Source organism: Sander lucioperca, chromosome 20 (genome assembly GCF_008315115.2).
Source record: "Sander lucioperca isolate FBNREF2018 chromosome 20, SLUC_FBN_1.2, whole genome shotgun sequence".
Taxonomy (NCBI): domain Eukaryota; kingdom Metazoa; phylum Chordata; class Actinopteri; order Perciformes; family Percidae; genus Sander; species Sander lucioperca.
In genome coordinates, this window is record NC_050192.1 from 7178513 (window position 1) to 7193082 (window position 14570).

The following is a 14570-nucleotide window of genomic DNA, read 5'->3' on the forward strand; positions in this document are numbered from 1 at the left end:
TGAGTTTATATTATAGAAAAAGGTCTTGCTTCTGAACTATTGGGAAGCAGGGGAAACAGTATTTTTGTCAATCTTTTTTTTTTGTCAATCCATCTTGGTCCAACCCTAATCCACTCAGAAACACACCAAGATGGACACAAATGCAAATACTTTGTCTAACACACACACACACACACACACACACACACACACACACACACACACACCAACACTCATCCATGTAGAATAAAAAGACAAGACTGTTTGATCCTTGCCAAGAGACGGGCAGAGAAGGACAGACCAACCACAGCGACTTTATTCCCTCTGTATTGATTGTTCCCTTTTTTGGTGAATCAGCAACAACTAGTGTGGGCTGAGGAGTTTGCTTAATATTCCCATCTCTCTGTAAGCTGGTCAGCCAATTTCACCCTCCCCAATGTTTTTGTTTCAAAATATTCCATTTAGATCTCATTTATATTCGTACCACTGGCGGTTTGAGGGTGTAGGAATATTAACTTTTACCAACATGAAAAGCTTACAATATCTCCCTCTACAAACTCTTACGGTATCCAGAGGGGACGTGCACCTATCAAATGTTGCAGGTTGCACAACAGCAATCCTTAGCTACTTAAGTGATTCATCACAGCTCCAACACTGATGTTTGCTCTGGCTTCATCATCTGCCTACAGGGCTGCTGAGTCTGCAGTATTCCTCTTTGTGACTTTGATTGGGTTTTGATAAAGAAGAGGCCTAAGGGAGGCGAAAAACAAGACCGCTCTACTTGCAAGATAAATACAACTTGACTAAAGATGACAACATTGATTTGTTGCAACGGTGGGAAGAATCATCTTATCTTTGGGACAATAGAGGTGTCACTGAGACTTGACGTTTTGCGACAAATGAGCATTCCTGTAAGAAAAATGACACATCCCTGGTGTCACTCAATGTAAAACCGTGTACATATACAGTAGGCGGGAGATAAATCATTCACTATCAAGTGCTCAAAACACAATACATACACAATGACAGCTTAGGTGTTAATGTCAGCGACAAAAAAAACATCAAGCTAGTAAACAGAGTCTTTCACAGGCTTTGTATTTTATTCATTATAGTTCACAACCTCACACTGCAACTTCTTAAAATTTTAATTGTTGGATTGCCAAATACATCCATCAATCATTAAGCTATGCACGCGCTCTCTCCCACCACATCTGCACGTTAACACACATCCTCCTGCTTTGTACTAACAGTAACGGCGGCCAACATGTGACTATTAGTGCTGTTCAGACAGAGCGTAGGTGGGTTTGATGTAAGGGTACTCAACATCCTTGTAAACACGAATGAGAACTTTAATCCTCTTTCATTTGGTGCATCGAAAATGCCTGAATAATTAATTCAAAGTTATTGTGAGTAAAATGTGTTGGGCCATCTGGAGGGATTTCCACATAATAAAATATCACACCTGTTTATAATCACAAGATCTGCCACGTGCTGAAATAATTAGCCAATGAACTGATAAGTCGAACAACAGAAAAATTAACTGGACTAGTTTGATGACTGATTTGTTGTCCAGATTAAAAGGAATACTTTGCCAATTTTAAATCCAGCTCTGTGTCATTTTTGTGAGTAGTGTGTTTGGATGAATGACGTGTGGCTCCCCTCCGTGGCACAGCCATTTGAGCAGTCGATGTCAAACGCAGATCTCAGTGGACCTCTGTGACACATTTCGCGTCATCCAGGCGGATTTCAGCAGACCTCGGCTGCTCGGAGAACCGTGCAAAATCAGCAAAATATCTCTTTATGTATAAAAAATATTCAACATTTCTACCAATTATTAGTGATGCTAGTGCCATGGCTCTACATATGTCATTGTTGGCCGCTCAGTCGATCCACCACCTTAGTCCAGACTGAAATATCTGATAAGCTATTGGATGGATTGCCATAAAATACAGTGCATTCATGGTCTCCAAAAAAAAAAAGAATACTAATGACTTTGTGATCCTCTCACTTTAGGTGTGACTCTATTGCCTCCATTTTAATTTGCTTGGATTTGGAAAAAGGTGGTGAGTATTACCATGGCAATCACAGTAGCATATTAATCTTTCACATTGTCATCCTTGACGCAACAGCGACCTGCAACACTCGTTTAGTCGTAAATGTGTCATTTCAGTCAAGACGTGTAGATCAAATGGGTAAAGATTGAGATTTAGAATAAATGCTCTGACTGTGTGACACATTTGGAAGATTAGTAGTCCAACTGCCTGCCAAAAAAATAAGACAATCTGAGTCAGTCTGTGCCAAGTTTCGAAGCGCTCTCTTCCTTGCATGGCAAACTAACAAATGGACAAATAAATTCTATCTAATTTAGATACAATTAAATTGAATATTAGCAGATCATTGTCTAAGTTCGGTAGAGGTTTCATATACTAGCATATTAGCCATGCTAGTGCCATGGATGTCAGACTGCCCAGACTGAAATATCTGAAAAGCTATTGGATGGATTGGATGAAATACAGTAGAGACATTCATGGTCTCCAAAAAAAATCTCCAGACAGCTAGCTAGACTATCTGTCCAATCTGAGTTTTTTGTTGCACGACTAAAACAACCTTTGAACGTACACGTTCCACCAAAACAAATTCCTTCCCGAGGCGATTTTGCAGCGGCGCCATTGCTCCGTGCGGCGCTTAGCAACGCCCAAGACGATTGTGTTTGGTTTAAAGACCAGAGCACATTTCTTTCCCACCCCGTAATGATGTGTGGACTAGCCAGACCCTCCTCCGCAGCGCTGAGGAGGAGGGTCTGGCAATGCGAGACTACACGTGTTGTGCTTGTATGTGACTTGCTGTCGTAGGTTCATTCAGAAAAGGTATACAAGTTTTATAAAAAGGACCAAAGCAGGTGACAGCTTCTTTACTCAGAAGTAGCCGCTCTGTGGGACAACAGAAACAGACACCGAAACAGATAAGCTACTATCTGTACACACCGTCTCTCATTCATCTACAGTATAATCCATTGTAATGAAAAGGTAAAGGGCTCCTTTCTATTCTCAGTCTCTTCATGCTCCAGACACCATTCATTATAGAGCTTAGATAATGGAGGTCATAAAGATTTCTTCAGCCTCGTTCACCGCTTAAAGAGAAAAATAACGCTTCACTGATTCCTTGATACTATTCAGTTAATGTTAATTAAATGCCACAGAGGCACAAATACACACTACAACACTAGTGAAGTCTGGTTTTCACATGTACACATGCCCGCTACCACACATGTATATTGCACACACACAAAAGTTTGCAGCCTTGATATTGCTTAGTCCTTGGAATACTTCCACTTGCCACAACAGATGGCTGCTGTTGACAAGGAGGAGAAGACAGTTTATATACATGTGTGTGGGTGAGCTTGTGTGTGTTTCTTATCATGTACCTGTCCCCAGAGGTGAGCCTGGCAGTCAAGACAGTGTAACAGAGGCAACGACAACAGGATATCTCCACCAAACTTCTGTCAAGCATGATTAGACAGCATGTGGTAAGTGGTCCTAAGGCCCTAGAGGCATGCTGAGACACACACACACAGACACATAAAGACACAGACACACACACACACACACCTTAATGTGTGTGTGAGTCTGCATGTGTATCACACTTTCTGTGTTACACTTGCTGGTGCAACTTAACACTCTCAATGGGACCGTGACAAGAAGACCGATGAGTCTGACTGTAATGCAGAATCATTACTGGACCACGCAACAGTGTGTGTCTGACTCAACACAGATTCTCAGGGATCGCGCCGTCCCATCTTTTAAACCCCCAACAGACCAGTGACTGGTCCAGACTCATCATCACTCACATCAGTCATCCCATTACTTGGGCACATACCATTGACTTGAAAGTATCATAACATACTGGTTTTCCCTTGAGCTGTACTGGATAGCTAGTGCAATGCTGTTTTGTGAATTGTTTCCTTGTTGTATGGATTTTTATGGTGAGGATTTCTGTCCTGCAAAACAATTTTATCTTTGGGCAAAATAGGGCTGACCTCAGTTTCAGCTGACACTAGCTGATGGTGTACAAATGACTTCATCCTACATATTTGCTCAAACACAGAGCTTCCATACAGCATGCAGTTCACAAACAAGTGACTCGACCATCGCATGAGTAGTATAGGGTGACCTGAGACACCATTATGCAAAGGCTGGTATCATGTAAAGTATTCCTTGGTTTAGCTAACAGTGGAAACATTGACGTGTATGTATAAATACATCTTTTAGTCAAAAACAGGGCCACAACAGAGAAGACAATCTCCTTTAATAAGCATTCTGTGGGGTCATGTTATTTGCTCAAATCAAATGATTGTGTTGGTATAGTCACAGACTGCATAGAAATCTTTTTGAAAGGGCAAAGACACAAGACACAAGTGAGACAGGTGCTGGATAGAAAATTCTGAATAATATGAGCAAAATAAGAGAGGTAGAATCACAGCTCTTTTATTAGATTTCAATATAAATGTAGGCTTTTTTGGCCTTTTATTAGCAAAAGGTTTTCGCAAGAGAGCAAGAGCCAAGCAGTTGCTAGTATGTAAACCAAAATTAGTGCGTATATGCAGGATTTTTTAACTTCGGAAAACCCACTTAAAATAGCAGATAATAGGGGTGTACGGTTCATGAAAAAACATCCGAACCGCTCGGTTCGCTTGTCTCGGTTCGCTTGTCTCGGTTCGCTTGTCTCGGTTCGCTTGTCTCGGTTCGCTTGTCTCGGTTCGGAGCGTGTGTGCGTCGCACGGTTCGTCACTTTCGACACCTATGTTAAAACACTTACTGGAAACGACGAGGGGGATGAGCGTGACGAACGCAACACATGGCAGCTGATTGGATGAACGCGTCACATGGTTCTTGCTGCTCCCGAATTTCAAAACAGACTCTAATGCCGTCTCGTTCTGAATATAATCTCGTATTTTACAGGTCACATCACATGCAGAAATGGTAAGTGGGAGAGATAAGGAAGGCTGCCCGGAGTTGGAGGATGTGCCAGCGTCGTATATAGTCTGGTGTGTGGGAACATTTTGGATTTCATGTTACCTATGATGACAGCGGAAATAAAACAATAGATAGAACTGCCACTGTATGCATGTATTGTACAACATGCATTCAATATGCTAATTTTAGCTATATATCATATGCTGAAGTATATTTCTGGAGTGTTAAAGATTAAAAGAAAAAATAACAAGAACCGTACAGAACCGAAAACCGTGACCCTAAAACCGTGATACGAACCGAACCGTGGATTTTGTGAACCGTACTACCCCTAGGAGATAGACTCCTTTCCCATTGCCAGTAGACGAGTATATGAGTAATACTGAAACGAATACTTTCTGGAGGGTTTCCTGGTGTGTCACGTTGGATGGAGGTTAGTGAAAATATTAAGGTGGTTACTTCTTTTTACTTATTCAGTCTCTTTCAAACTATGTGACAACTAATTTGGAACAATGTTCAAACGCTTGTTGTATGGGGCTGGACAGAATAAGCCGTAGCGAGTGCACGGAGTTCCCGGTGGAGCAGAGCAGCCGTCTGGTCTGCAGAGATCCGCTGGATGGTGCGCAACGTGTCACGCATAGGAAGACCCACGCAAAAATGAAATACAGGTCATAAGAATACACAATCTATTAACATCATCACGTTGAGATCATTGGAAGTCTAAAATGTCCTATTGCACATTAAGTCTAATATAATCTCTGAGCCTTCTGAATAGGCCAGTTATCCAATGTGGCCTTACGATACGGATCTGACACTGGTCGGCTTTGGTTTGAAAAGGTGAACATGTAAATTTACACAACTGTAAGATTACAATAGTTACTTTTCGGGAATTAATGTAACTATAGTATATCCTGTTGTAGATTTGTAGCAATCTGAATTATAAATTCCACTCAACCTAAGCACAGAAATACCTGAAAATTATTTCTGAGTGATTGAATTAGGATCCAATTTACGACTCTACCAATTTCAAAGCAATCCGTCCAATACTTGACTGGACTAAAGAAGGGGACCAACAGACAAACTGTCACGGCCATCCATACTGCCATTGTCGCCTTGCTAAAGCTCCCCGTGCTCAGGTTCTTGTAATGACTTTCCCCAAACACAAGCTAACGCTACGTGGGCACCAGAAAGAACACTGATTGCCTTCGGCTGACCTGGAACTGTCTACCCTCACCTGTATCCAACACCACTCAGCGAGGCTCAATCAGCATACAGTTCGCAGCCACACTAGAGTACAGCTATTGTAAGAGCTTTTCACTGTAGTGGCAGTGAAAGATGCAGTGACAGCCTCCATAGCTGGCTGCATTAATCCTTCAACCTTCACTGGAGCTGAAATAGGAAGCTGAACTGGGGCATTTCTGTGTGTTTTGTGTGTGTGTGTGTGTGTGTGTGTGTGTGTGTGTGTGTGTGTGTGTGTGTGTGTGTGTAATGAAGGGAACAGAGCAGGGTATATGATATAAAGCTAATTTGTCTTGATGCTTTGGCAGCAAAATTTATGAATTACGGAGAAAGCGACTGTTTCAATGTTTACTCTTCATGCAGATTATCTACGGTAAGACTGAGTGAAGAGACAATGGATTTGGAACGCTTTACTTGCTTTTTACCATTTCGCAGGCAGCTGCGATGTAAGTGGCATTGTTCACATACTTGCCTGCATGCCTTGTGTGTACCTGGAGGATTAAAAAATATCCACAAAGTGGCAGATTAGGATTGATTAATCCCTTGTTGTTGAGCTTTGATTTTGTCCAGTGTAAACACATGGCAGCACTCAAAAGGGTTACCATAGTGCAGGGGTCCCCAACCCCTCAAATGTGAACAAACTGTCGATGTTAATGAAGTGCCAAGTTGATCGCTGAGCATTTCAGTTGAAAGGTAATTTGTCAATTTTCACCAATCAGAATGCTCTCCTAGAGCCATATGGGGACTGCATTTGCTATGCAAAGATACTGTTCATTTAAAACGATAACTTCCTGCTGCACTTGTTTCACATTAAGCTTTTCATACGTGAATCACATGGAGACATTTATTGTGAATCAACTACAGGAAAAAAAATATATTTTTCACTGAAGTCAGTAACAAATACATTGTATTTGCAGTGATGCGGAAAATAGCATCACTTTAAACTTAGTTGGGGAGTTTTCAGTGGACCGGTTTTATATATCGCAATATGCTGGTTAGATGAGCTGCAGGCAAAATATTCTTACTGCAATTTGTGAGAAGCAGCATCACACCTCCAACACATTATCAAGTCAATCAATGCCTTTCACTGCCACTCATGCAGTGCATGCTTAAAAAAGGTCAATAATGGCACCAATACAGTGGATAGAATCAGTGCATCCCTACAAAAATGGACATCATGCAAAAACAAATTTGAAGTTTTAAACAAGTATATATATATATATATATATATATATATATATATATATATATATATATATAGTGCTCTTAGAGGGTTAAGAATTCCAACTTTGACCTTTACTGGCATCACATCTACATGGACTACATTAGCCACAGGAAGTAGCCTCAGTCCCATCCTTACATTATGCATAATGTCTTGCTTTAAAGTGCTCATATTATGCATTTTGGCTTTTTCCCCCTTTCCTTTATCGTGTTATATATCTTTTTGTGCATGGAATAGGTTTACAAAGTGAAAAAGCCCAAAGTCCACCCCAAAGGGACTTACCATCTCCAACAGAAAACACTGTTCACAAACTGCTCTAAACAGTTCTATTGTAGTCCAGCCTTTACTTCTGTGACAAACGAGCGTCACTTTGTAACACACGTTATAATGCTCGCCTAGCTGCTAGCATGGCACGCCTTCATACTCTGCTTCTGACTGGCTTGCAGTGCTGACGTAGCTACTGCACATGTGCGACTCCCAACAAAGATTGAACAGAAAGTGAGATGTCTCACTCTGTAGCTAAAACAGAGAGCTCAAAACACAGGGTGAAAAGAGGAGCTGCAGCAATATGCAGTACAACAAACATATTCTGTTTTTTGAATATTAAACCATGTAACCCTATTCTGATATAACCTCTAAATACAATTATGAACCTGAAAATGAACATAATATGAGCACTTTAATGAGAATTCACTGTGTCTCTTGGAATGTAATTGTGCCCTGTGTTCTCTTACATACCCATCAGTGTTGTGTGGGGATCCTAATTACGTTCTATATGGCAGGCCTGATTGCTGGTGGCAATCTAATCAAATCCTCACCTCGGAGACTAATAAAACACTTAATATGTGCGAGAGTGGGTTAGGGCCCTAGGAGTTCAGACGCTGTGAAAAATTCAGTCATATTACAGTAGGCAATAAGTGATTAAATGCATAAACATGATTCACGATCACTAGAACAGAAAGAAGGGGAATCATGAACTGGCTTTTTTTAATTACAGAGAAAATAGTAATGAAAGTTTGCACTTCAGACAAGATGTCCTAAGAGAAAAGGAACAGCAGATTTTCAGTTGTGATATTAGCGAAGCAGCGAGCCACTGCAAAACGGGGCAGCGGTAGCTCAGTCTGTAAGGACTTGTCTTGGGAACCGAGGGTCCCCGTACGGATTGTGGACTGGTAGCTGGAGAGGTGCCAGTTCACCACCTCCCTTGAGCAAGGCTGTGTGTTATATACTGTATATATCAACAGAGTGTACAAAATCAAAAAAAAAAAAAGTATTTAAAAAAAAAAAAAAATGCATGTATGTAAACTGGTCAGTGACTCTGTTCATTGACTGGAGGCTAAAGGAGCTGTAACCCAATGCATGAGAAGGTTTGAACTTTAATTGCTGGCAGTTTGTTTATGTAAAGTGGCTCCTGTTAATAAAAAATAAATTGTGTAAAAAACGATACCAAGCAGCTGTTCACTGTGAGCTAAGGTTTTGTTTACAGCCGAGTTTGACCAAAACCTTTAACTAAAACTCCAGTACACTTTTGCAGTTGATGTGAAAAATAGTGCTCAGACTTTAAAAGAGTACTACCCTATCATTATTGCTGGATGCTTTTTTTATCCTTTAATATATTTGTGCTTAGAAATGCAATAGTTTTTCAAGTACACCCGATACTGGATGATAAAAATGTTCTGCATACACTCATACGCTGTAGCAGTTCTAACAATAACCAGTATTTATCTAAATCTAAGTGATTTGTCGACCATCTGTAAAACTGAGTGGGAAAACAACATTAAACACAAGCACTAGAGAAAAAGCTCTGCCGATAAAACAAGTTTTAATAGACAGAAAGTGTTTTTTTCTTTTTTACTTTTAATGCTTTCCATTACTGTATATAAAGCTTTTAGTGTAAAATATTACAGACAGTATTCAGCAATAGTCACTGGCATTAGTTTATTTGGAAGAAGTTATAAGTTCCATTTAAACTTTTTTGACCACACTGTTTTCTCTGGATCATTGCTGGGATTATAAAACAAGGATCAGTCAGTGTCTTCATGCAAATGTAAAAGAGACAAACTAGGGGATAGTAGGGGTGTAAGAAAAAAATCGATACACTTGAGTATTGTGATATTTTATTTAGCAATACTGTATTCAATTTTTTTTTTTTTAGTTTACGTGCAAAAATATTCATGTAAGACAGTGATTCACGTTTATGTTGTGTTTAAACCCCCTACCGCTACATGGCTATGTTGAGACGCACCACTAGTGTCCTAGCCTAGCAGTGCTGACTTTTTTCTAGAAGCTAACAATGTAGCTATGGCTGAACTTTGGCCTACTTTAGCACATAAAAATGTGCTCACTAAGAACCTGTGAACCACAACCAAACTGGCAATTTGATTTTCTGTGTACTGAATTGTTTACCTAAAGTAAACTTCTTTGACTTTTATGCACATCATGTCTTTTTTTAAATATTAGTTTTTCTAAAATTATACTTTAAAACAATTCCAATATATCGCCTTACGCACAGTATCGAAATATATTGCAATATATTGAATCGTGACCCATGTATCGTGATACGTATCGTATCGCCAGATTATTGCCAATACACAGTCCTAGGGGATAGTCCCAATTTTAGGGCTGCAACTAAAGTTTATTTTCATTATCGATGAATCTGCCTGTTATAATCTCAATTAATTCATCAATTAATTATTGTCTTTCTAATATGGGTAAAAATGCACTTTTTGCTAAAAAATGAAGATTAAATAGTTTTGTGTCAATTAACTTATCTATTAATCCAATAATAATTTCCGTCCTACAAATATTCCCGGAGTTAACCATGTTTTTGCAGTACTGTAAGACCGGTTACAGTGTTCTGTTGTAAACGGTACATTCTGAGATCAGACCCGTCCACGTCACTACATGACGGCACCCTGCTATGCTACAGTCATCCAGCTCAAAGGAGTGTTTCTACATCTGCTTGTCAACTACAGTATCTGCTTCCATGTCATGTGGAACATTTTGGAGCATTTGAAATCATTTTTTTTTTAGAAGCACTCTGTGGCTCTAGAGCAGGCAAATCATTACAAGTAAACAATACAAATGATTTTTAATTGCACACACTTTTTTAGAAAGTATCATAAGAATGGCATAAAGCCACAGAGCAAGAGCACATGTGTATCATCTGTCAGCCCTGGCTTATTGTGATAATACTGTACTGTGCTCTTTGACTGTACTCAATAAGGAATCTGCTGAAACAGATCGTAGGAGTTAACGGGCCTCTGCTGCTGAGCAGTGAAAACTATCTGTTATTGAACACCCTGCTGTAAGGACACTGCAAGGGTGTTTTCCCCCCATAATATTTACTTGTGCACATGTTTACTAATATACATATCAACCTTGATATTAAAAACAACTAGACACCGTCAACAAGCGATCGAGCAAACGCCTGCAGAGCTACGAAAGAATATCAATCACTTTAGCAATCACTGGAGGATATAAATATTTAATGGAGTAAAAAAAGTAACACATTAGTTTGATATAGGCTTGGCCGTCTTTTGACTAAATCCCTGGTGCGATGCTGAACGCACACCCACATCCACGCCGTCACACACATACAAACACACAGGCTAAGACTTTGATCCAAAGCCTCTTATGGGGTTTTGCTGATTTTTTCACCCTAAAATGAAAAAACAGATCCTCCTCTCAGCTCACAATGCATAACACCCAGTGTCATTAGCTGCAAGGATCAAAGACACAGACGGCCAGACAAGTGTGTCCGTGACATAAGAGCTGCACATCCAGTGGACAAAGTTGACAAGCGTTAGATGTAGTTGGAGAGAGTTAGGCAAATTTAAATGACTTGTGCTCTTTTTTTTTTAAAAGTTGAGAGTCAACATGGGTGTTCTGGCAGCTGCATGTGTTGCAATTCAGAAATGTCTCCAACAACTATGGAGTCTGGACAACACAATCTTGACTTCATGTGTCTGAAAGTGAAACCACAGCACTTTCTTAAACAATCCACTGCACTTGCTTGAAAAAAAAAATATATTCCTGAGGGGACTACCGCTGTGTCTGTGGCATTCAATATCTCTGACCTTATCATACTTTATGGTGTTTTTCATTTCTCATGACACCGCTATATTGCTGAAATAGGGACTTGGGAAATTGTTCTAACATTTATACAATATGCTCTCCAAATCCAATTTAGTCCACTTAATGTACCACAAATTGGATAATAAATATTGCATACTAAAATGTCTGCTTTGCAAAAAAAGCATATGTGATTCAAAGGTTAAGAAAATATAGAGCAATTTTCTCTCCTTCAAGAAGAAACGACTTCCACATACATTATCGCAGTCATTACATACATCTAGGGCTGCAACTAAAATAGTCAAAAGTGTCCATTACAATTTTCCAGAACTCAAATTGAATATTCAAACTTTTTGTTTTGTCTGATCAACACTCTCAACCCAAAAATATTCAGTTTACTATCATAGAAGATGAAGAAAATCAGCACATTTTCACATTGGAGAAGCGGAACTAAAGAATTCTTGGCATTGTTGCTTTAAAAAAAATCATTAATGATTCATAAATAAAATTCAAAATGACTGCAGATTAACTTGATTAACTGTTTCAGCTCTATACACATCAATTATAAAATATGTGATATATAATGATGTGGTATATGTGAATATGTCTATTCCTAATGTCCATACAGGAGATGTTTGCTTGTAACAGTATTGTGCTGAAGTTAATTCCTTGTGTGCATGTGAAGCAGGCTTGGTTTGGGACCATTTCAAAGGAGTCTGATAAAGTGCAATCCAATATAATCGTATCCAATATCTAATCTAATCCAATGCAGTGGTATTATACCTTGCTATTGGATATTCAGTAATCTGACCTATGGTGGCTGCGTGACTTTTAGAAATATTACAGTGAGTACAGCATCAATAGGGTATTATATATTTGTTATTATTAGTTGTGTACAAAGATGAAACCATACTTGTGCACTTGAATTGTGTGTAAAACTGGCGTGTGTATTTTCTGACTGCCACAAATGTAACACACCCCCTTGAAAAGCTACACCACATAGCAACAAGACCTTTACCAAAACACGTCTAAAACACCTTTTTTACAACAACGACTGTGGAGAGAATATTAATGTCTGAGTCCAGAAGACTTGTAACGACAACAAAACACTACAAAAAGTTAATTTTCTCAACATGGTTTGTTTATAGCATCGAGCATAGGGAAGGCTATCAGTTTTAGGAGACAATAGCACTTCTGTCAAAACACAAAAGCGTGTCAAAAATCTAACGGTTTTTTTTTTTTGTTTGTTTTTTATGTCCGGGAAAAAAATCATTACGAAATGCGGGAAAGTTGGTGTGAAAGCTTAAAAACCTCACCTTGTTTGACACACTTGACTCGGACGGGGTCTTTGCTGTGTTTGACGACAGCGTGGACGTCCCTGGTGGTGAGTCCAGCCACTGGGGTATCATTGACTTCCAGGAGGAGTTCATCCTGGCAGAGTTTGCCGCTGTGGCAGACCGCTCTGCCCGGGAGAAGCTCGCCGATAACCGGGAACAGTCCATTCTCTGCGCCGCCCTTCAACTCCAGCCCCAGCTCCCCCTCCTCATTTCTGCAAAGGACACTCTCATGGACTTTGTTAGTCCAGTGGTTCTTCCTCTTTCTCAGGCTCTTGGACATGGCTCAAACAAGAGGAAATCACATGAGTGCGGCCGTGGAAGAAGTTTTACCGCTCTTTGAAGTACTCCACTGTCACCGTACCACTGTAATGTGTCCAGTTTCAACAGTAAAAGCCAATTGTATCCATGTCAGCGCACACACTCACAGCAGCTGGATCATTAGTCTGCCTTTGCATTAACTGGGAGCTGCTCAACTTGTGATGCCTTCAAGCGATGCCTCAGAAATCGGTATTGACAGTTCGGTGTTCAAAAACGACCTAGCAAAGAATTAAAAACCGAATTTAGGATAATCTATATGATGTCTTTAGCTGAAAACTAATAATTGCAGAGAGAAAGCATGAAAGCCACTCAATAAATAACGATAGTATTAGTTTATATATATACTCTTTTAGTTAAGTGGTAATTTAGGCTTAAGGACCTAACCTACACCTGGAGGGGGGGGCAATATAGACGTATTGCTGGCCCTGTAGCCTATGTCAATATTATATCAAAAAAACCTTCAAATTTAACATAATTTTTTTGTAATAAAAAGCCAACTTTGTATGAGCATTTATCCATAAAATCTCAACACATGCCACGCATTGTTCTGTGTAAGTTCATTTCTAAAAAGTAACAATCTTAAGTGGCACATTTATTAAAATACATGAAGGAAATGTGTTTACAACTTCCAAACTTCGAAGTATACAAGTTTACGACGGGCACCTGAAGGCAGCATCCAGCTCCAACCAACCCAACTGACCCGGATGTGAAGGCTGGAGGAGGAGAGAGGGAAGGCTTTTCCCAAATCCAGCTTTCCATGAGAAAAAAAGGAAGAGAGAGCGAGCGAGAGAGAGCGAGAGAGAGAGCGAGAGAGAGCGAGAGAGAGAGCGAGAGAGAGCGAGAGAGAGAGAGAGAGTAGCGGTATTTCCACTGGCATGGCAGCAGAGTAGCAATAATACGGGTTTTTTTTTCATACCACAAATATGTCTCCTCTTTTTGACATTTGCTTACAGACACTTAAGATGCTGCAGATTGTAAGCTTCAGAAAGTTAGATCAACTGACTTGCTTTTTTCCAGCCGCATTGTCATTCCTTTCCCCTCGAAAGTGGAACTACGTCAATTACAGTCTATTTCTGGTTGGACAAGGGCCCACAAAGATCACCTAATTCAAATACTTTGTTGTTACAGAAGTCTTTCAAATACATTTTCATTATTTTTTTTCAGGTGAACTTCACAGAAAAGGATTTTTATTTCCTTGAAACACCCTCAAGGTTTTTGGTGAACAAAGCGTTTGTATTTTATGAAACTCTTTCAAAGGCAGCAAGTCTTTCTCAGCTTCTTCTCATTAATATTTAGATTCGGAAGCATATTTTGTTACCTTTAACAGCATTTGTGATACACAGTCAGTTTGCTGTACTAGTTTTGTCATTCGCCAAAAGAAATGGCTCGAAAGAGAAAAATCCCCTTGTTTTTATCTCAAACTAGAGGAAA

At 39.7% G+C, this 14570-nt stretch overlaps 1 protein-coding gene across 11 annotated transcripts in view; it reads right to left on the bottom strand.

Moving 5' to 3' along the window:
- Nucleotides 1-13820, bottom strand: part of magi2a (membrane associated guanylate kinase, WW and PDZ domain containing 2a) — a 243621-nt gene extending 229801 nt beyond the window's left edge. For 8 of the 11 annotated variants that reach the window (XR_004895986.1, XM_035995854.1, XM_035995853.1 and 5 more), the window contains exon 1: nucleotides 12801-13357. Coding sequence is in view for 10 of the 11 variants with exons in the window: in XM_035995854.1 (XP_035851747.1) it covers nucleotides 12801-13101 (301 nt within the window). In the remaining variant the exon portion in view is untranslated. Of the gene's footprint in view, nucleotides 1-12800; nucleotides 13358-13802 lie in introns of those variants that run through there. The other 3 variants (XM_035995851.1, XM_031313316.2, XM_031313318.2) reach the window with 3 other exon arrangements.
- Nucleotides 13821-14570: the final 750 nt, after the last annotated feature.